Below are 22,724 nucleotides of genomic sequence, written 5' to 3' on the forward strand. Positions count from 1 at the left end.
TATCCCAGATCAGCACAGGTGCAGAAGACAGCTTGTCACTGGGCTTTAAAAACAGGTGAGAGTCTGTCTGCAAGTGAGGCATTAAAGTACACAGATGATAGTTTAAAGGGGTATTCCAGGCAAAACCTTTATATATATATCTCAACTGGCTCTGGAAAGTTAAACAGATTTGTAAATTACTTCTATTAAAAAATCTTAATCCTTCCAATAGTTATTAGCTTCTGAAGTTTTCTGTCTAACTGCTCAATGATGATGTCACGTCCCGGGAGCTGTGCATGATGGGAGAATATCCCCATAGGAACTGCACAGCTCCCGGGACGTGAGTCATCAGACAGTTAGACAGAAAACAACAACTCAACTTCAGAAGCTAATAACTATTGGAAGGATTAAGATTTTTTAATAGAAGTAATTTACAAATCTGTTTAACTTTCCGGAGCCAGTTGAGATATAAAAAAAGGTTTTGGCCTGGAATACCCCTTTAAGCCTGTGTGTGTGTTTGTGTGTGTTGGGTGGCTAACAGCAAGTCACCTGCATAGACAGGGAAGATAATTGTATAGTTAGTGCTGGATAAGCAGGATTTATTTTTGTGTTTATCTGTAAAGGCCTTATTTGTTTTGTTACTTAAAAATAAAGATAGGAGGAGCCCTGTTTTTAAAGTTACATACATGTCCCTCTCTGTGACTGCTATTTTGCCACTTTTTGACTGGTTCTATACAGTTAATCTCCCGCAAAGTTAAACAACAGCTAAACTAGTAAGCTTCAGCTTGTAGAGTAATCAATGAGGATGACTAAATGATTGTATTGAGTAAGCCAGACTGCTTGAATCAATGTGCACAGAAATCTGCTAGAATTAATTCTTTAATATGTAAGAGCATTCATGTGTTAAGTAGTTGAGGAGGTACGTACTAAGGTACATAAGTGATCATTTTAATGAAAATAAAGACATAATAGGCATTGCCAGTAGTTGCTATTTTGTTTGACAGTTTTCAAATAACAGATTTTTTTTCCTACCGGGAACTTGAAAATAGTTTAAAAAGAAGTAAAAACAGAAGTTGATGAAGCACAGATATAAGATTAAATGTTGCCGACAATACAAACAATGCTATTAAAAATGTATATATTCACTAAAAGAATTATACCACTAAGTATTATACCAGATTTGTCAAGTTATATTGTGATATGATTAATAATATTGGGATTGTTGAGGGTTTATGGCACACTAAAGGAGATTTGCTCCATATATCCTTGCATGTAGTTTGCAGAAGGTTTGTATCTTCTGTATTTTGGCTAGAAGCTAACTACTGTAGGGCATGTTTAAAGGAGTTTTTCCCAACTTACCCTTGGGATAGGCCATCAATAATAGGTGGGCAGGGGTCCGACTACCAGCACCCTTGTTTATCACCTGGGGTCCGTTACACTTGTGCGAGTGCTGCAGCCTCTTAATTGCTTACAAGGAACAGCTCCCTACAGCCAGCAGCAGATTACCTGGTATTGTAGCTTACCACTTGACCATGTACATTTGGTAGTGTCTGAGCCTGGCAGTTTACCTATTCTTTTGAATGGGACGAGCTGAAATACCAGGTACCCCTGACAATCAGCCACTCGAAAAGGCCATGGCGCTCATGCAAGTACTGCAACCTCTTCAATGTTTACATTGACTTCAGGCCAGTTCATATTTTCCAATGCTTTACTATACTCATTGACAAAAAAGTTCATAAAGCAGTTGTTAGGAATAGAATGAAATTTTATGCGTATGAATGAGTGAAACAATATGTTTATTAAGGAAAAGTGTACAAATAAAAGAAGACTCTTGTACCATGTTAGGCCACTTCTAGCACATCTACAAAATGAGATACAGTTGGGCATGGAGGCATACAGGTTTCACATGGCATCCTGCAACACATTTGCCCAAAGATGTTGCAGCTGGGCCTGTAGATCCTGCACACTTGTAGGTTGCTGAGGCTGGAATCCCAAGGAAGTGTTACAATCTGATGGAGACCTCAGACTGAGGTTACATGCATATTAAACATACGCTCCAGGTGAGCGGCCATCCATTAGACCCCCCCACCAGTCCCCACTATTTGTGGGGTGCTACTCGCTTCCTAGGGTAATGCGCTAGGCGCCTCCTTGGGCCTTCTCTCTTTTTTCTTTATTTACAGTTTAGTGCTTTGGCTCTCAGTTCTTCTATTTATCCCCTTCATCTCCTGGATTCTGCTATATACTCATATCATGCCTAGTCTTGTTCATTTTATCATGTCTGCCGTTTATCTGATATCCGGTTTATGAACTGTTTGTTAATTTACTATATTCTGTTCTGTTTGTGAGTTTATATTCTACCCTGTTAGTATTTGTATTCTGTTTGGTATATGTGGTTTTCCGTTTCTGGCCTGTAAATGACTACGTATATTATGTGTTTTTACGCCACTGCACTTTGGCGCAGGAAGGGACCGGCGCCCAGTTGTCGATCCATCATTTAGGATGGATGGGCAGGTAGGCAGGGAGAGTCTTTTTAGGGTCAGTTGGGGCTCACTCTCCCTGTCCCCCCAGTCGGTCATTACACCCACATTGTACCTCCAGCTGTGCCTGCTCGTAGCAGCAATCTGCCGCTACGAGCAGACATGCTGCGATGTGAGAGTCACCGCGCTCATGCCCAGTGTACTCGCACACATCGTGGCCACTATCTTTGCTCCCTGAGCTAGGCCAAGAGCAGCCGCGATATGTGCGAATATACTGTGCATGCGCGCGGTGACTCGCGCACTGCAGAGTGTCTGCTCGTAGCAGCGGATTGCTTCTACGAGCAGGCCCAGCTGGAGGCACAATGTAGGGTCTATTGTTGGCGGATCCGCAGCAAAAAATACGCTGCCGATCCGTCCATGTGAACTTACCAAATTATTGTATTTGTCATGGCGGTGCAAGGTATGGCATTGCTTTCCAGTTTACTTGAATTGGACAATGCTGCAATAGATTGCACCTCCACTATTAAAAGTATAAACCCGCTTGCAGCCATTGTAAACATTAAAGAGGCTAAGCCCTACATAAATCAGCTAATCTGCAGTAGTTCGACCACATACCAATCTGATATTAACCCCTTAAGGACCAAGCCCATTTTGACCTTAAGGACCAGGCCAATTTTATTTTAGCGCTTTCTTTTTTCCTCCTTGCCTTCTAAAATCGATAACTCTTTAATATTTCCATCTACAGACCCATATAAGGGCTTGTTTTTTTGCGTGACCAATTGTACTTTGTAATGAGACCTCTCATTTTACCATAAAATGTACGGCAAACCCAAAAAAAAAATTTTTTAGGGAGATAAGTTAAATGAAAACCACAATTTTGCACATTTTGGAGGGTTTCGTTTTCACACTGTACAATTTATGGTAAAAATGATCTGTGTTCTTTATTCTGTGGGTCAATACAATTAAAATGATACCCATGGCTAGATACATTTATATTTTTGTACCGCATAAAAAAAAATCGAAAACTTTATAAATATAAAATCGCCCAATTTTGACCACCTATAACTTTTTCATTTTTCCGTATATAGGATGGTGTTAGGGCTCATTATTTGTGCAGTCATCTTTTTTTGCTGTCTTTTTATTGATTCCACATTTGCATATATAAAACTTTTAGATCATTTTTCATAAATTTTTTTGGGAATAAAATGGGACAAAAAAAGCAGCATTTTTGGACTTACATTTACATTCATGCCATTCACCATACGGGATCGTTAACATTATAGTTTTAATTTTTTTTTTTTTGCTAATACTGTTCAGTGCTATGCATAAGACATAGCACTGATCAGTATTACTGGCTATTTTCTGCTCTGGTCTGCTCAATCTCAGACCAGAGCACGAGACGCCGGGAGACGGACGAAGGCAGGTGAGTGGGGGGTGGCGCAGGATGGCCATAAAAAACAGGAGCTGAGAACACCCCTTTAAGCTAACCAATTACACCATGTTTAAGAAACTAAAATACCTTCCTGCATACCTTAAAACTGTCCTTCTTTCTGCATCTGAAATTTTCCTGTCATTTGCGAAGAGGATGGTGTGATATGGTACCACAGGATCACACGTTGGCAATATCCCATGAGAAATGTGGCTGACTTGGTTTAAAATCCCATTGTATACAAGGAGGTCATCCACAAGGAGCTGGCAAGAGATCCAGTAATAACAGGAATGTAAGACAGGATTCTCACAAAACCATTAAAACATTTTACTGCAAACAATTATGAATAATGAAAAGATACATGGTTGTAAAGAAATAATTGTGAAAATGAAGAAAGAAATAGAAAATATTATAAACTTGTCTCAGATCAATATATCATTTTAAACGTCATAACCGCTGTTCGAAAATATGCTTCCTGTGAAGCAGAAAGAAACTGTCTGCTATCAATTCTGTACATAAAACGTATGTCAATTACTGAATAAATAGAGTCGCATTCACTTCAGACAAACACTAAACAAGATTATTACCAAATCAAATAGGATACTAAAGAAGAAATACATTTTCAATGAAAGAGAATTAGATTTTTAAAGACATTACTACAATGATAAATAGTCAGTGGCATATTGCTTGTCCTGCAAAATTACATGCAGACCGTCAATGTGCTAAAAACCCAGTAGGCGAGTCACTGAATGAAAAAACATCTTTTTAAAAGGGGTACTCCACCCCTAGACATCTTATCCCCTATCCAAAGGATAGGGGATAAGTTGTCTGATCGCAGGGGTCTTGCCGCTGGGGCGTGGCAGTGACATCATGAGCCTCCGGCACTGCACCAGATGCTCTAAACCAATGCTGGGTGCAGCAGGGAGATCGCGGGGGTCCCAAGTGGTGGCACCCCCGTGATCAGACATCTTATCCCATATCCTTTGGATAGGGGATAAGAAGTCTAGTACCCCTTTAATATTGCATAGTGGATCATCTTTCTATTGTCCTATGAAGCAATAGAGGGCTGTATCACACAGCCTCATCCCACCAGGTAGGATCACCAATCTCCTAGATCAGAACTCATTTACTAAGCCTATTACTCATATCAATATCGGGCGGGCAAGGCTGCATGAACGATGGCTTGATTGCTCATGAGGCCCTTTAATTGTCATTCATTGGCTGCACATGCTCTATTACCCAGGGCGGTGTGCGGGCAACAAACAATTTCTAAACATGTCCAAAGTATGCCATCAGCCAAAGAATGAGCTAATACCTAGGCTGATCATCAACCCTCTTATACCATGTAATAGGACCATAACAGAGTGGTGCTAAAGGGTTGTTTAGGATGGATTTGGATCTGGTCACTAAAGGGGGTGACCAGATCTAAATACTTTTATTTTTTCCATCTTAAGAGCTATAATAGGGCTTGTTTTCTGTGGGAACAATTTTACTCTTAAATGACAACTTTTATTTTACCATCAAATATACTGTGAAACATAAAAGAAGTTTAACAGGTGAAATTGTAAAAGAAAAAAAACTAAATTTTGTAAACTTAGGAAAGGGGGTAAGATTAGTTTTTACATTATTCGCTATGTGGTCAAATTGACTTGTTATGTTTATTTATCAGATCGGTATGATTACGATACCCAATTTGTATAGTTTTTGTTTTACTAGTTTTAAAAAACATTACAAAAAAACGAATTATTATATATATTATATTATTATATATATTATTATTATATATATTATATATATTTTTTGATTACACTATTTACCTTGCTGGATAAATAAAATTATATTATATTAGTTTATACAATTCATCAGTGATGAAACCCTTTTTTTATTTAGAAAATTGGAAAGGGGGGTGATTTGAATTTTCATTATGGGAGGAGTATATTTATATTTTTAAAAAACAACATTTTGTTTATTTAATTTTACACTTTGAGTCCTCCCCAGGGGACTTTTACTGCTCAATAAATAGCAGAGTACTGGCAGCCTTGAAGGCCTAGCTGCCCTGACAATGGATCAGCTCCCCACGATCACGTCACAGGGAGCTGATCCGAACCAATGCAGCATAAATGACACTTAGGCTAGGTTCAGACTACGGAATCTCCAGGAAGAAAATTTCCGCCCAGAGATTCCAAGTGCGGCCAGTGCTGACTGAATCAGTCGGCGCTAGGACCGCGCGGACACTGCAGTCTCCAATAGACTGCAATGTGTTCCGTGCGGATTTCTGCCTGAAGAAAGAGCAACCCCTTTCTTCAGTTGGAAATTTCCAAGCGGATTTTCCGTTCACAAATTCCGCTTCACAAATTCCGCTTCACAAATTCCGAAGTGTAAATTTGTGAAAGGAAAACCATTCACTATACAGTACATTTTAGCAAGCGGAATTTCCGCCTGCAATTTCAAAGCGAAATTGCAGGCGGAAATTCCATAGTCTGAACCTAGCCTTAGGGTGCACGTTTAAACGCTTAATAGCCAGCAGTGCAGATCGCTTTGTGCCGTCTATTAGAAGGCAGTCATGACCCCTCTCTATATACCATTAACGGCCCTATGACGTAAATAAATGCCATGGATCGTTACTGAGTTAAAGTCACCTGTTTAATATTGTGTTGTGTATAGTCTGGGAAAGTAAAGACTCCACAAAACCTTTTGTGGTGTGACTTGTGACGAAAAATCCCCAAAAAGAATGGTTTGTGACTGTCACTGTCACGTAATGTCTCATGTTGCAATGCACATCATTCACTTACATTACGGTAAATGCAACATCGCAGTGCTACACTGCGATCTTTGTGTCGCCATGTAGCCATATCCTAAAGAGGAATTAATCTACCATGCCAGCAGATCAAGGGTCATATCCTGCCCTGGCTTTTGTTTTTTTGTGCTTTTGTTCCTAAATCTGACTCTGATTGTTCGTCTGATACCTGTCTACTTCTGGCTCTGACCTTTGGCTCCATCGTGGTTATGGCTACGTGCAAAAATTTTTTGTCCATATTTCAGCAACTTTTTCTGCCAATTTTTGCACTTTACTTGCCCCATGCCTACTTTCACTTTCAGACATGAAAAATGTAGGGCTGTACAATTAATGCCATAAAATTTTATTGATTGTGAAATACCAGCCATTTTTCCATTGAGGTTAATATAGAGTTAAAAAATTACCATTGTGTGAACATAGCCTAATAGTCAAGACTAGGAGATCCTTTACATTCCACATTCTAGTCTAACCAGAACCAAACAGATTACAGCTAAGAGAATCCGCATCTCCGGTACGTGACTGTAACACTTCTCTTCCACAGTCTGACAGAAATCAAATATTTGTGACTGATACCTCTTGGTCATAAGATATCACACAACAATAAATCTTGTTAAGCCAGAAACAGAAATATAAGTCATCTAGCCTGCAGTCCTATTCTCTGAATCTATAAAGAACTGAACAAAAGGGAACAAAAAAAAAAAAGCTATAATACTCATATTGTGAAAGGTCATCTAAATCTATGGTTTTAAATTCCCATTCATGTGGTGTTGCATAATACAAGGTTTCATTACATTATGAAATAAAATGATAGTGTTTTTTTCAATAATACGTTAGTATTCTGACAAAATTCTAGATAAATCACAGATTAAAAAGAATTTAATTTCAATTACCAGAAAATAATTAAGGTTTTATACTTACACCAAACTCCTTTACACCTCTTAGTGGTGTTTTTGCATAATTCCATAGTTTGATCATAGACACTTTGGTTGGTTGATCAAAAACAACATAGATTCGATTAACCTAATGAAACAAAAACTGTTTCAATTAAAAAGATAAAAGCTTTTTACATATGACCTACATCTCAATTGAAGCTACTGTATACTCCGTTACAGAGGAGACCAGTTAATGAGTTACCAAGTGAAAAAATAATACTTCGTATCATCTAAATATTATATAACATGACAATTATGAATCTATCAGAATTTATGTCATCCACTCTTCTTTAGTGCTCCCTTTATCCAAATCCAGTGATTAATAATTTTTATTATTTATTTTAATAAGCAGTGTGTGTAAGTGGTTGGAAGGTAGTAAACTTGTTCCAACTTAGCTCACATAGCTAAATTGGGTACAATTTTACTGGTTATTAAGGGGTTCATACTTTAGGACTCAAGTTATGTGGCAAATATTTTTATATAAGACATACATTAAATGGGCACTGTCTGATTCAAAAACTTTTTATATGTTGCATATCTTGGCAAAACATTAACCTTTCTTATATACTTCATAAGAAAATTTTATTTCCTTTTTATACAAATGATGATTTCTAAAATCATGGCTTTGTCCAAGCTGAAGCACAGGTATGGACAAAGTCCAGTAAGTGAGGGTGGGCTAGCACTGTCTGATAGTTCTCCTCTGTGCTCTCTCCTGTCTGATAGTAATCCTCTGTGCTCTCTCTGGTCTGATAGCACTCATCTGTGCTCTCTCCTGTCTGATAAGACTCCTCTGTGCTCTCTCCTGCCTGATAGCACTCCTCTGTGCTCTCTCCTGTCTGATTGCACTCCTCTGTGCTCTCTCCTGCCTGATAGCACTCCTCTGTGCTCTCTCCTGTCTGATAGTACTCTTTTGTGCTCTCTCCTGTCTGATAGGACTGCTCTGTGCTCTCTCCTGTCTGATAGCACTCTTCTGTGCTCTCTCTCGTCTGATCGCACTCCTCTGTGATCTCTCCCGTCTGATAGTACTCTTTTGTGCTCTCTCCCGTCTGATAGGACTGCTCTGTGCTCTCTCCTGAATGATAGAACTCCTCTGAGCTCTCTCCTGTCTGATTGGACTCCTCTGTGCTCTCTCCTGTCTGATAGGACTCCTCTGTGCTCTCTCCTGTCTGATAGGACTCCTCTGTGCTCTCTCCTGTATGATAGAACTTCTCTGTGCCCTCTCCTGTCTGATAGCACTCCTCTATGCTCTCTCCTGTCTGATAGTGCTCCTATGTGAGCTCTTCTGTCTGATAGTACTCCTCTGTGCTCTCTTCTGTCTGATAGTACTCCTCTGTGCTCTCTCCTGTCTAATAGCACTCCTCTGTGCTCTTTCCTGTCTAATAGCACTCCTCTGTGCTCTCTCCTGTCTAATAGCACTCCTCTGTGCTCTCTTCTGTCTGATAGCACTCCTCTGTGCTCTCTTCTGTCTGATAGCACTCCTCTGTGCTCTCTTCTGTCTGATAGCACTCCTCTGTGCTCTATCCTGTCTGATAGGACTCCTCTGTGCTCTCTGTCTGATAGGCCTCCTGAGTGCTCTCTCCTGTCTGATAGGACTCCTGTGTGCTCTCTCCTGTCTGATAGGACTCCTGTGTGCTCTCTCCTGTCTGATAGCACTCCTGTGTGCTCTCTCCTGTCTGATAGGACTCCTCTGTGCTCTCTCCTGTCCTATCAGACACAGAGGAGTGCTAGTCCACCCTCACTTATTAGACTTTATCCATGCCTGTGCTTCAGATTGGACAAAGCCAAGATTTTTTAAGCCATTAATTTTTTTTATAAAGGAAATTAAATTGTCTTATGAAGTATACTAGAAAGGTCAATGTTTTGCCAACATGTACAACATATCAAAGGTTTTTCTATCTGAGTGTCCATTTAAATATCTAAAAGAAAAAATTTTGGACATTTTTAAGGTTTTCCTATCTTAATGTGACTGTTAAGTGACATTGTATAGGAATTTAGTTGATAGCTTATCCTTAAGACAGGCCATTAAGGTATAATTTGTGGTGGTTCCAACAAATGGGATCTCCACCGATTAGCAGCATGAAGGGGCTATGGCAGAGCTTTGTGATGTCACCACTGTTGTTTGCTAGCAGCGGGACCCAACAGAGAACAGCATCCGTTATGTCACGAAGCTTCGCCTCTGCTGCAAGTTGGCCTCAGATCAGAAGATATGGCGGAAGAACCAGAGCATGAAACGAGACCAGGTAAGTATCATTGTCATCAGAGACACCTGCACTATCTGTCTGTACGGACAGGTTAGTGCAGGTGACACTGATGACAGATATCCTTTAATGTGACATTTTCATCATTGAATAATATGGCACATGCTAGGATTTGCTGTAACATTCAGCTCAGTTGGAGTCTTCTGGGATAGTTGTCAATCAAAGTATGAAGGGACTGAGATCCTTATGGCTTTTTGTTCCTGCACATTAGTGATCCCAGCCTCTGTACATGGGATTTCAGCACAATTCCATAAAAAATTACTAGTGTTGTGTAGCTCCCTTCGCAGGTGTTGCAGCACTTACGAGCCCCTTCATTCTAACTAACAATCAATGGTGGCCCAGGTAGGTAAGTTATGATATATCCAAGCAAAATGCCATCTTTTACTATAGGGGGAAAGATATTGCTGGGGTTGTCCAGCCCCAAAAAAATTTATACAATTTAAATTGGTTTAAGGTGAAATAAAACAAATATTTTCACCTGAACATATTTCTCTGCAGCTGTCATTCCGACACTTCTTGTCCTCATTGCTCATCACTGCTTCCTATGACGAGTCCAACCCGCAGGAACTCACAGCTCAGGCAGTTACTTACGGAGGTGGGTGACCGCAGGGTTGATTCGTCACAAAAATCAGCTGTGAGCAGCAGGGACTGGGAGGGTTGAAATATCAGCTGCAGTGGATCGGAACAGATGAGTATTACTTTTTTATTGTTTTTATGCCACTTGAGACAAAATCATCTTTTTAGGGGTGGACAACCCATACAGCTGTATTGTAATTTTGAGCTGTAGAGAGCTATAATATGGTCATGCACATGAGCCTAGGTTCTGATGCCTGACTAGAGTAAAATAAGGAAAGCCATGGCTTTGGTTTAAACAGAATGCTTCTATAAAACAGTGAATGTACTTTACCAAGCCAGGGAGAACAGGGGAGAGCCATGCATGTCTACCATCACTGGTGTCATTCACATTGTCAATGAGCTTGTCCGGTGTTCTTACATCTCCAGACACATTTTCTAAAACATTGATACTTTCTGGAAAAGCAGCAATATCTGATAAAGAGTTAGAGAAACTTGTTCTCAACAAAAGTTACAAGGTTTAAATCTTTTGTGGATTTGTAAATATTTAGAACTCTCCCTCCTTTACAGAAAAGCAAATTAACCTTTCCGCCATCTTGTTTACAAGGACAGGCCCCATAACATAACTGGTATAAATGAACTAGAGCGTGAAATTCTGCTCATCAGAGAACAGAAAACTAAAGCAGGCCACAGAGAGGACATAGGTGTCAACAGAAGAACATCTCTGAGAACACTTCTCACCTAACACATCTTTACCTGGAAATCTAAAATATGCAGCATTTCTGCACCAAATGCAAATTTTGTTGCTCTGCTACTAAAGATATTGGTGTGGAATATGTAGATACTTACAAGGAAAAAAAAAGGATGGATTGTGAATTTAGATTTTTCTTTTTTTCGCACTGAAAGCTGTTGCCGGTTCAAACAGACATTAAAGTACAGTGACCCCCCGACTTATGATGGCCTCGACATATGATCATTTCAACATATGATGGCCTCTCAGAGCCCATCGTATGTTGAAGGCAGCCTCGACATATGATGCTGCTGTGTGTCGGGGCCATCGTACAAACAGCTATCTGATAGCGCTGACAACTTCAGCAACTGACAGATAGTTGTTTACTGTGCCCCTTTCTGCCTCCTGTTACTCACATGCTGTCCTGCTAACTCACGCAGGCTTCCACTGTGAGCTCTGTGTAAGCCCCGCCCCCCAGTGCAGCTATAGCCAGTAGCCTGCAGCATCTTGCTGCAGGCATCCAATGAGCTGCTGGCTGCCCTCCCCTTCCTTTCCTATAGAGCTGTAGTCGGCAGGATCGTAATGGAGGGCATTCTGTCCCCCCTGAAGGTATTTAAAGAACTGTAAAGTACTGTATGCGATGTCACACATCACATACAATACATATACACACAATACACCCCATACATCAATGTTTCCCTATCAGTGTGCCTCCAGCTGTTGCAAAACTATAACTCCCAGCATGCCCAGACAGTCAATGGCTGTACATGCATGCTGGGAGTTGTAGTTGTGCAACAGCTGGTGGCACCCTGGTTTGTTAAACACTCCCCATACACTCCACATACAGTGGTCATCCCAGAACCAATTAGCAGTTTCCCATAGAGATATGTATTCAACATACAATGGCTCCGAGGCCCCAGAACCAAATACCATTGTTACATAGACATATGTACTCGACATATGATTGTTTCAACATATGATGGTTCTCCTGGAACCAATTAATATCATATGTTGAGGGACCACTGTACACTTAAAATCCTTTAGGGGTTAAGATAGGGGATAAGATGCATTTGGCTGGAAAACCCTTTAACCCGATAACGACCATGGACATCTATGGATGCTCGTCCAATGGCCTTTAACGGGGTATGACCTGGGCTCCCGACTCTGGCCTGGGTCATACCGGCCGGACCCCAGCTGATTCCTATAGCTGGGAGCCGGCGTTAATAGCCGACATGGGCGGCTATTAACCCTTTAGATCACCGCTGTCTAAAGGTGCCTTTATCCTGTCCCTGGTGGACCAGTGGGGTGGATCGCCCCCCGCAGCATGATTGCGGGGGGGGGGGGGGATGTGATCCACTGCTGGGGTAGCCTAAGGGCTTACCTCTCCTGCTGCGGCGGCTCCGGTGCTCTGAATGGTAAAGCCTGGCCTAAGGGGACTAAATGTGTAAAAAAAAAATATTAAAAAAGTTTACAAAAAAAGGTTAAAAACACAGACATTAACCCCTTCATAAAAAGCGATCAAAACAAAAATGATACCGAATAAAACTTCAGATCATGGCGCAAAAAATGAGCCCACCGCCCCGTACGCAGAAAAATAAAAAAGTTATACGACTCAGAATAGGACAATTTCAAATGTATTAATTTCCGTGCATGCAGTTAGGATTTTTTCCAAAAGCACGACAAAATCAAACCTATATAAGTAGGGTATCATTTTAATCGTATGGACCTACAGAATAAAGATAAAGTGTCATTTTTACCGAAAAATGTAATGCGTAGAAACGGAAGCCCCCAATATTTACAAAATTTTATTTTTTCTTCAATTTTGTCGCACAATTTTTTTTTTTTCTGTTTCGCAGTAGATTTTGGGTAAAATTACTGATCTCATTACAAAGTAGAATTGGTGTTGCAAAAAATAAGCCCTTATATGGATTTTTAGATGCAAAATTGAAATGGTTATGATTTTTCAAAGTTAAGGAGGAAAAAATGAAAGTGCAAAAACAGAAAAAGGCTTGGGCCTTAAGGGGTTAATACAACAGCTGAAAATATACTCCTATTCGGTTTAGTACCAGCTAATACAATATTTTCAAAGTTTACGCCACAAGGTTATGGATTATTACATGGTATTGGAAGCAGTATGTTATCGGCTATAATCTAATAGATGTCATACACTTTTATACATGTTTCAGTCTGGAAAGTCAATGGGGGGCATTTACTAAGGGGTTTAGTCATTTTTTTCTGACTATTTTTGGCGCAAAATTGTCGCAATTGCGCCTACCCTATAAATTGTGTGACTTTCCCTAGCAAGAGCTAGAAAGTCAAAAAAAAAATTCCCGCTTAATTTACGCAAGTTTTCAGTTTTTACTTGCAGTGGTCAGGAATTTATTAACTGAGACAGTCGCAGTTGCGCAATAAACTGTCGCAACAGCCATAAAAATTGACTAAATTTACTCCAGCTCCAACATGGAGCAGGAAAAGCTACTGCCGCCCGGGCTCCGACATACTTTCTCCCCGCTACCCTCACTGCGCTACCGGGACACTACAGTGATTTACATCCCCCCCCCTCTCACCTGCCAGCGCCACACAACTCCCATCTGTCTGCTGTTGCAAGACTACAAGTCCCAGCATGGCCTTACAGTGAGGACACGCTGGGAGTTGTAGTCTTGTAGCAGCGGGAGCTGAGCGGCGCGGGCGGGAGACAAGGGGAGGGGGGGGGGTAGCGGGGAGGCCGTATGAGGAGCCCGGGCGGGAGACAAGGAGGGGGGTAGCGGGGAGGCCGTATGAGGAGCCCGGGCTCCTGCCCTGAGAGCCATAGGCTTTGGCTGTCAGGGCATGCTGGGTGTTGTAGTTTTGCAACAGCTGGAGGGCCACAGTTTGCAGACCACTGGTGTGTGGTCTGTAAACTGTAGTCCTCCAGCTGTTGCAAAACTAAACAGCTGAAGGGGACCGGCGAAGAAGTTCACTTACCCTTCCGAGGCTCCAGCGACGATCGCTGACGGAGATCGTCGCGCGGCAGTGTCGTGCAGCGCTGGATCCTACGGAAGCCGGTAAGTTGCGCAAGCTTCCCAACCAGGGTGCCTCCAAATGTTGCAAGACTACAACTCCCAGCATGCCTGGACACCCTTTGGCTGTCCGGGCATGCTGGGAGTTGTAGTTTTGCAACAGCTGGAGGCACCCTTGTTGGGAAACACTGGCCTAAAACAGTGTTTCCCAACCCGGGTGCCTCCAGATGTTGCAAGACTACAACTCCCAGCATGCCTGGACACCCCTTGGCTGTCCGGGCATGCTGGGAGTTGTAGTTTTGCAACAGCTGGAGGCACCCTTGTTGGGAAACACTGGCCTAAAACAGTGTTTCCCAACCAGGGTGCCTCCAGATGTTGCAAGACTACAACTCCCAGCATGCCTGGACACCCTTTGGCTGTCCGGGCATGCTGGGAGTTGTAGTTTTGCAACAGCTGGAGGGCCACAGTTTGCAGACCACTGGTTTGTGGTCTGTAAACTGTAGTCCTCCAGCTGTTGCAAAACTAAACAGCTGAAGGGGACCGGCAAAGAAGTTCACTTACCCTTCCGAGGCTCCAGCGACGATCGCTGTCGGAGATCGTCGCGCGGCAGTGTCGTGCAGCGCTGGATCCTACGGAAGCCGGTAAGTTGCGCAGGCTTCCCAACCAGGGTGCCTCCAGTTGTTGCAAGACTACAACTCCCAGCATGCCTGGACAGCCTTTGGCTGTCCAGGCATGCTGGGAGTTGTAGTTTAGCAACAGCTGGAGGCACCCTGGTTGGGAAACACTGGCCTAAAACAGTTGGGAAACACTGGCCTAAAACAGTCACCCTGGTTGGGAAACACTGTTTTAGGCCAGTGTTTCCCAACCAGGGTGCCTCCAGATGTTGCAAGACTACAACTCCCAGCATGCCTGGACAGCCTTTGACTGTCCAGGCATGCTGGGGCTTGTAGTTTTGCAACATCTGGAGGCACCCTGGTTGGGAAACACTGTTTTAGGCCAGTGTTTCCCAGCCAGGTTGCCTCCAGATGTTGCAAAACTACAACTCCCAGCATGCCTGGACAGCCTTTGACTGTCCAGGCATGCTGGGGCTTGTAGTTTTGCAACATCTGGAGGCACCCTGGTTGGGAAACACTGTTTTAGGCCAGTGTTTCCCAGCCAGGTTGCCTCCAGATGTTGCAAAACTACAACTCCCAGCATGCCTAGACAGCCTTTGACTGTCCAGGCATGCTGGGACTTGTAGTTTTGCAACATCTGGAGGCACCCTGGTTGGGAAACACTGTTTTAGGCCAGTGTTTCCCAGCCAGGTTGCCTCCAGATGTTGCAAAACTACAACTCCCAGCATGCCTAGACAGCCTTTGACTGTCCAGGCATGCTGGGACTTGTAGTTTTGCAACATCTGGAGGCACCCTGGTTGGGAAACACTGTTTTAGGCCAGTGTTTCCCAGCCAGGTTGCCTCCAGATGTTGCAAAACTACAACTCCCAGCATGCCTAGACAGCCTTTGACTGTCCAGGCATCCTGGGGCTTGTAGTTTTGCAACATCTGGAGGCACCTTGGTTGGGAAACACTGTTTTAGGCCAGTGTTTCCCAGCCAGGTTGCCTCCAGATGTTGCAAAACTACAACTCCCAGCATGCCTAGACAGCCTTTGACTGTCCAGGCATGCTGGGGCTTGTAGTTTTGCAACATCTGGAGGCACCCTGGTTGGGAAACACTGGCCTAAAACAGTGTTTCCCAACCAGGGTGCCTCCAGATGTTGCAAAACTACAAGTCCCAGGTTGGGAAACACTGTGCCCGGCCTCCGCCCCACCTTACTGTAAGGGCATGCTGGGAGTTGTAGTCCTGCAGCTGGGGGCAGGGGACAAGCTTGTCACTTGCCCACACATCTCCTGCACCACACAACTACAACTCCCAGCATGTCCTTACTGTAAGGGCATGCTGGCAGTTGTAGTCATGCGGGGCGGGAGATGTGTGAGCAGGTGATAATAAATGTACTAACCCATTTTTTTTGTTTTCTTCTCATTTCAGATCCGTTTATCCTGTGGACTCCTTCGGATTCGGTGGACTACTTCGATGACCAGCGTTTTTCTTTGTTTGATTTTAATAAAATGGTTAACGAGGGCTTGTGGGGGAGTGTTTTTTGTAATAAAAATTTTTTAAAACCTGTTGTGTTTTTTTCTTACTTTACTAGACAGGCTTAGTAGTGGAAGCTGTCTTATAGACAGAGTCCATTACTAACCTGGGCTTAGCGCTAGCCACAAAAACAGCTAGCGCTAACCCCCTATTATTACCCCGGTACCCAACGCCACAGGGGTGCCGGGAAGAGCCGGTACCAACAGGCCTGGAGCGTCAAAAATGGCGCTCCTGGGCCTAGGCGGTAACAGGCTGGCTTTATTTAGGCTGGGGAGGGCCAGTAACAATGGTCCTCGCCCACCCTGGGAACGTCAGGCTGTTACTGTTTGGTTGGTATTTGGCTGAGAATGAAAATAGGGGGGACCCTATGCGGTTTTTTTTTTAAATAAATAATTAAATATATTAAAAAAACGCATAGGGTCCCCCTATTTTTATTCTCAACCAAATACCAACCAAACAGTAACAGCCTGACGTTACCAGGGTGGGCGAGGACCATTGTTACTGGCCCTCCCCAACCTAAATAACGCCAGCCTGTTACCGCCTAGGCCCAGGAGCGCCATTTTTGACGCTCCGGGCCTGTTGGTACCGACTCTTCCCGGCACCCCTGTGGTGTTGGGTACCGGGGTAATAATTGGGGGTTAGCGCTAGCTGTTTTTGTGGCTAACGCTAAGCCCGGCTTAGTAATGGACTCAGTCTATAAGACAGCTTCCACTACTAAGCCTGTCTAGTAAAGTAAAATAAAAATAAAACACAACAGGTTTTAAAAAAAATTTATTACAAAAAACACTCCCCCACAAGCCCTCGTTAACCATTTTATTAACATCAAGCAAAGAAAAACGCTGGTCATCGAAGTAGTCCACCGAATCCGAAGGAGTCCACAGGATACACAGATCTGTAGAAGAAGTAACCAAAAAAAAAAAAAGTGTAAGTACATTTAGGGAGAAAAAAACTGTGTTAAAAAAATTTAATAAACACACACACACACACACACACTAAACGCCGTTTACCACTTCTGAGCCATGACTACAATTTACAGTGATCCCTCAACTTACAATGGCCTCAACATACAATAGTTTCAACATACAATGGTCTTTTCTGGACCATCGTAAGTTGAAACCAGACTCAACATACAATGCTACAGACAGTCCAGATCTGTAAAACGTGTCAATGGCTGGAAGAACCAACCAATCAAAATGGGCATTCACTGGTAAAACCCCTGTATTACTGAAGTGTATGCACTGACTGGTGTCTGGTATTACATGTTCTGTACACTTTACCTGTATCAGGGTTAGCTGCTCTTTTGGACACCAGGTGAGGGCGACTCCATTACTTGTTTGGGACATTGCCTGTACTGTACAGGACCCCTGAAGAAGCTCCTGTCCTCTACATAGACCAGTGTTTGCCAAGCAGGGTGGCCCCATCTTTTGCAAAACTACAACTCCCAGCATGCCCGGACAGCCTTTGGCTGTCCAGGCATGCTGGGAGTTATAGTTTTGCAACAGCTGGAGGCTCCCTGCTTGGGAAACACTGACATAGACAGTGATTTACAGCTCCCAGCAGATCTTTATTACTTTTATATGTAAGGATTTGCTTTATCTATATCAGTTATCTACTCATTTTTCTTTGTCACTTTTTCCTATTTTGGATGACATTTTGGTGCCTTTAGAACCAATTACCACGTTTCCATAGAGTTATGGTCTCAACATACAATGGTTTCAACTTACAATGGTTTTCCTGGAACCAATTAATATTGTAACTTGAGGGACCACTGTAGTTATTGAATTATTTAGATGTGGTGAAAAAGCTAAAAAAAAACTCAAAAACAAAAGATCCAGAAGGAAACCAGCAGCCAAACCTATTCAGACAGCAGGAAAAAGGAACAGACTATTTTTTCTACTACATGAAGTAAATTTCCCACTTTTGCCTATGTGTGACAAATTTATTAATGCCGTGCAACAATTTAGGGGGGCATTTACTAAGGGGTTTAGTCATTTTTTTCTGACTATTTTTGGCGCAAAATTGTCGCAATTGCGCCTACCCTATAAATTGTGCGACTTTCCCTAGCAAGAGCTAGAAAGTAAAAAAAAAATTTCCCGCTTAATTTACGCAAGTTTTCAGTTTTTACTTGCAGTGGTCAGGAATTTATTAACTGAGACAGTCGCAGTTGCGCAATAAACTGTCGCAACGGCCATAAAAATTGACTAAATTTACTCCAGCTCCAACATGGAGCAGGAAAAGTTGCTGCCGCCCGGGCTCCGACATACTTTCTCCCCGCTACCCTCACTGCGCTACCGGGACACTGCAGTGATTTATATCCCCCCTCTCACCTGCCAGCGCCACACAACTCCCATCTGTCTGCTGTTGCAAGACTACAAGTCCCAGCATGGCCTTACAGTGAGGACACGCTGGGAGTTGTAGTCTTGTAGCAGCGGGAGCTGAGCGGCGCGGGCGGGAGACAAGGGGGGGGGGGGTAGTAGCGGGCAGGCCGTATGAAGAGCCCGGGCGGGAGACAAGGGGGGTAGCGGGGAGACCGTATGAGGAGCCCGGGCGGGAGACAAGGGGGGTAGCGGGGAGACCGTATGAGGAGCCCGGGTGGCTGGACTGTAATGTCAGCCCGGGCTCCTGCCCTGAGAGCCATAGGCTTTGGCTGTCAGGGCATGCTGGGTGTTGTAGTTTTGCAACAGCTGGAGGGCCACAGTTTGCAGACCACTGGTGTGTGGTCTGTAAACTGTAGTCCTCCAGCTGTTGCAAAACTAAACAGCTGAAGGGGACCGGCGAAGAAGTTCACTTACCCTTCCGAGGCTCCAGCGACGATCGCTGTCGGAGATCGTCGCGCGGCACTGTCGTGCAGCGCTGGATCCTACGGAAGCCGGTAAGTTGCGCAAGCTTCCCAACCAGGGTGCCTCCAAATGTTGCAAGACTACAACTCCCAGCATGCCTGGACACCCTTTGGCTGTCCGGGCATGCTGGGAGTTGTAGTTTTGCAACAGCTGGAGGCACCCTTGTTGGGAAACACTGTTTTAGGCCAGTGTTTCCCAGCCAGGTTGCCTCCAAATGTTGCAAGACTACAACTCCCAGCATGCCTGGACACCCTTTGGCTGTCCGGGCATGCTGGGAGTGGTAGTTTTGCAACAGCTGGAGGCACCCTTGTTGGGAAACACCGTTTTAGGCCAGTGTTTCCCAGCCAGGTTGCCTCCAAATGTTGCAAGACTACAACTCCCAGCATGCCTGGACACCCTTTGGCTGTCCGGGCATGCTGGGAGTTGTAGTTTTGCAACAGCTGGAGGCACCCTTGTTGGGAAACACTGGCCTAAAACAGTGTTTCCCAACCAGGGTGCCTCCAGATGTTGCAAGACTACAACTCCCAGCATGCCTGGACAGCCATTGGCTGTCCGGGCATGCTGGGAGTTGTAGTTTTGCAACAGCTGGAGGCACCCTTGTTGGGAAACACTGGCCTAAAACAGTGTTTCCCAACCAGGGTGCCTCCAGATGTTGCAAGACTACAACTCCCAGCATGCCTGGACAGCCATTGGCTGTCCAGGCATGCTGGGAGTTGTAGTTTTGCAACAGCTGGAGGGCCACAGTTTGCAGACCACTGGTTTGTGGTCTGTAAACTGTAGTCCTCCAGCTGTTGCAAAACTAAACAGCTGAAGGGGACCGGCGAAGAAGTTCACTTACCCTTCCGAGGCTCCAGCGACGATCGCTGTCGGAGATCGTCGCGCGGCAGTGTCGTGCAGCGCTGGATCCTACGGAAGCCGGTAAGTTGCGCAGGCTTCCCAACCAGGGTGCCTCCAGTTGTTGCAAGACTACAACTCCCAGCATGCCTGGACAGCCTTTGACTGTCCAGGCATGCTGGGGCTTGTAGTTTTGCAACATCTGGAGGCACCCTGGTTGGGAAACACTGTTTTAGGCCAGTGTTTCCCAGCCAGGTTGCCTCCAGATGTTGCAAAACTACAACTCCCAGCATGCCTAGACAGCCTTTGACTGTCCAGGCATGCTGGGACTTGTAGTTTTGCAACATCTGGAGGCACCCTGGTTGGGAAACACTGTTTTAGGCCAGTGTTTCCCAGCCAGGTTGCCTCCAGATGTTGCAAAACTACAACTCCCAGCATGCCTAGACAGCCTTTGACTGTCCAGGCATGCTGGGACTTGTAGTTTTGCAACATCTGGAGGCACCTTGGTTGGGAAACACTGTTTTAGGCCAGTGTTTCCCAGCCAGGTTGCCTCCAGATGTTGCAAAACTACAACTCCCAGCATGCCTAGACAGCCTTTGACTGTCCAGGCATGCTGGGGCTTGTAGTTTTGCAACATCTGGAGGCACCCTGGTTGGGAAACACTGTGCCCGGCCTCCGCCCCACCTTACTGTAAGGGCATGCTGGGAGTTGTAGTCCTGCAGCTGGGGGCAGGGGACAAGCTTGTCACTTGCCCACACATCTCCTGCACCACACAACTACAACTCCCAGCATGTCCTTACTGTAAGGGCATGCTGGCAGTTGTAGTCGTGCGGGGCGGGAGATGTGTGAGCAGGTGATAATAAATGTACTAACCCATTTTTTTTGTTTTCTTCTCATTTCAGATCCGTTTATCCTGTGGACTCCTTCGGATTCGGTGGACTACTTCGATGACCAGCGTTTTTCTTTGTTTGATTTTAATAAAATGGTTAACGAGGGCTTGTGGGGGAGTGTTTTTTGTAATAAAAAATTTTTAAAACCTGTTGTGTTTTTTTCTTACTTTACTAGACAGGCTTAGTAGTGGAAGCTGTCTTATAGACAGAGACCATTACTAACCTGGGCTTAGCGCTAGCCACAAAAACAGCTAGCGCTAACCCCCTATTATTACCGGTACCGGTACCAACAGGCCTGGAGCGTCAAAAATGGCGCTCCTGGGCCTAGGCGGTAACAGGCTGGCGTTATTTAGGCTGGGGAGTAACAATGGTCCTCGCCCACCCTGGGAACGTCAGGCTGTTACTGTTTGGTTGGTATTTGGCTGAGAATGAAAATAGGGGGGACCCTATGCGTTTTTTTTTTTAAATAAATAATTAAATATATTAAAAAAACGCATAGGGTCCCCCTATTTTTATTCTCAACCAAATACCAACCAAACAGTAACAGCCTGACGTTACCAGGGTGGGCGAGGACCATTGTTACTGGCCCTCCCCAACCTAAATAACGCCAGCCTGTTACCGCCTAGGCCCAGGAGCGCCATTTTTGACGCTCCGGGCCTGTTGGTACCGGCTCTTCCCGGCACCCCTGTGGTGTTGGGTACCGTGGTAATAATTGGGGGTTAGCGCTAGCTGTTTTTGTGGCTAACGCTAAGCCCGGCTTAGTAATGGACTCAGTCTATAAGACAGCTTCCACTACTAAGCCTGTCTAGTAAAGTAAAATAAAAATAAAACACAACAGGTTTTTTTAAAAAATTTATTACAAAAAACACTCCCCCACAAGCCCTCGTTAACCATTTTATTAACATCAAGCAAAGAAAAACGCTGGTCATCGAAGTAGTCCACCGAATCCGAAGGAGTCCACAGGATACACAGATCTGTAGAAGAAGTAACCAAAAAAAAAAAGTGTAAGTACATTTAGGGAGAAAAAAACTGTGTTAAAAAAATGTAATAAACACACACACACACACACACACACACACACTAAACGCCGTTTACCACTTCTGAGCCATGACTACAATTTACAGTGATCCCTCAACTTACAATGGCCTCAACATACAATAGTTTCAACATACAATGGTCTTTTCTGGACCATCGTAAGTTGAAACCAGACTCAACATACAATGCTACAGACAGTCCAGATCTGTAAAACGTGTCAATGGCTGGAAGAACCAACCAATCAAAATGGGCATTCACTGGTAAAACCCCTGTATTACTGAAGTGTATGCACTGACTGGTGTCTGGTATTACATGTTCTGTACACTTTACCTGTATCAGGGTTAGCTGCTCTTTTGGACACCAGGTGAGGGCGACTCCATTACTTGTTTGGGACATTGCCTGTACTGTACAGGACCCCTGAAGAAGCTCCTGTCCTCTACATAGACCAGTGTTTGCCAAGCAGGGTGGCCCCATTTTTTGCAAAACTACAACTCCCAGCATGCCCGGACAGCCTTTGGCTGTCCAGGCATGCTGGGAGTTATAGTTTTGCAACAGCTGGAGGCTCCCTGCTTGGGAAACACTGACATAGACAGTGATTTACAGCTCCCAGCAGATCTTTATTACTTTTATATGTAGGGATTTGCTTTATCTATATCAGTTATCTACTTATTTTTCTTTGTCACTTTTTCCTATTTTGGATGACATTTTGGTGCCTTTAGAACCAATTACCCTGTTTCCATAGAGTTATGGTCTCAACATACAATGGTTTCAACTTACAATGGTTTTCCTGGAACCAATTAATATTGTAACTTGAGGGACCA

The 22,724-nt window shown here is 43.9% G+C and overlaps 1 protein-coding gene across 3 annotated transcripts in view; it reads right to left on the minus strand.

The window, feature by feature from the left end:
• KATNIP (katanin interacting protein) overlaps positions 1-22,724 on the minus strand; it is a 235,219-nt gene that overhangs the window by 13,487 nt on the left and 199,008 nt on the right. For 2 of the 3 annotated variants that reach the window (XM_056536142.1, XM_056536141.1), the window contains 3 exons: positions 10,780-10,919; positions 7,601-7,702; positions 3,988-4,148 (listed from right to left, as the gene is read on the minus strand). In XM_056536142.1, the coding sequence (XP_056392117.1) occupies positions 3,988-4,148; positions 7,601-7,702; positions 10,780-10,919 (403 nt within the window). Of the gene's footprint in view, positions 1-3,987; positions 4,149-7,600; positions 7,703-10,779; positions 10,920-22,724 lie in introns of those variants that run through there. The other variant, XR_008847228.1, reaches the window with a different exon arrangement.

The sequence above is a fragment of the Hyla sarda genome, chromosome 8, assembly GCF_029499605.1.
Source record: "Hyla sarda isolate aHylSar1 chromosome 8, aHylSar1.hap1, whole genome shotgun sequence".
Taxonomy (NCBI): domain Eukaryota; kingdom Metazoa; phylum Chordata; class Amphibia; order Anura; family Hylidae; genus Hyla; species Hyla sarda.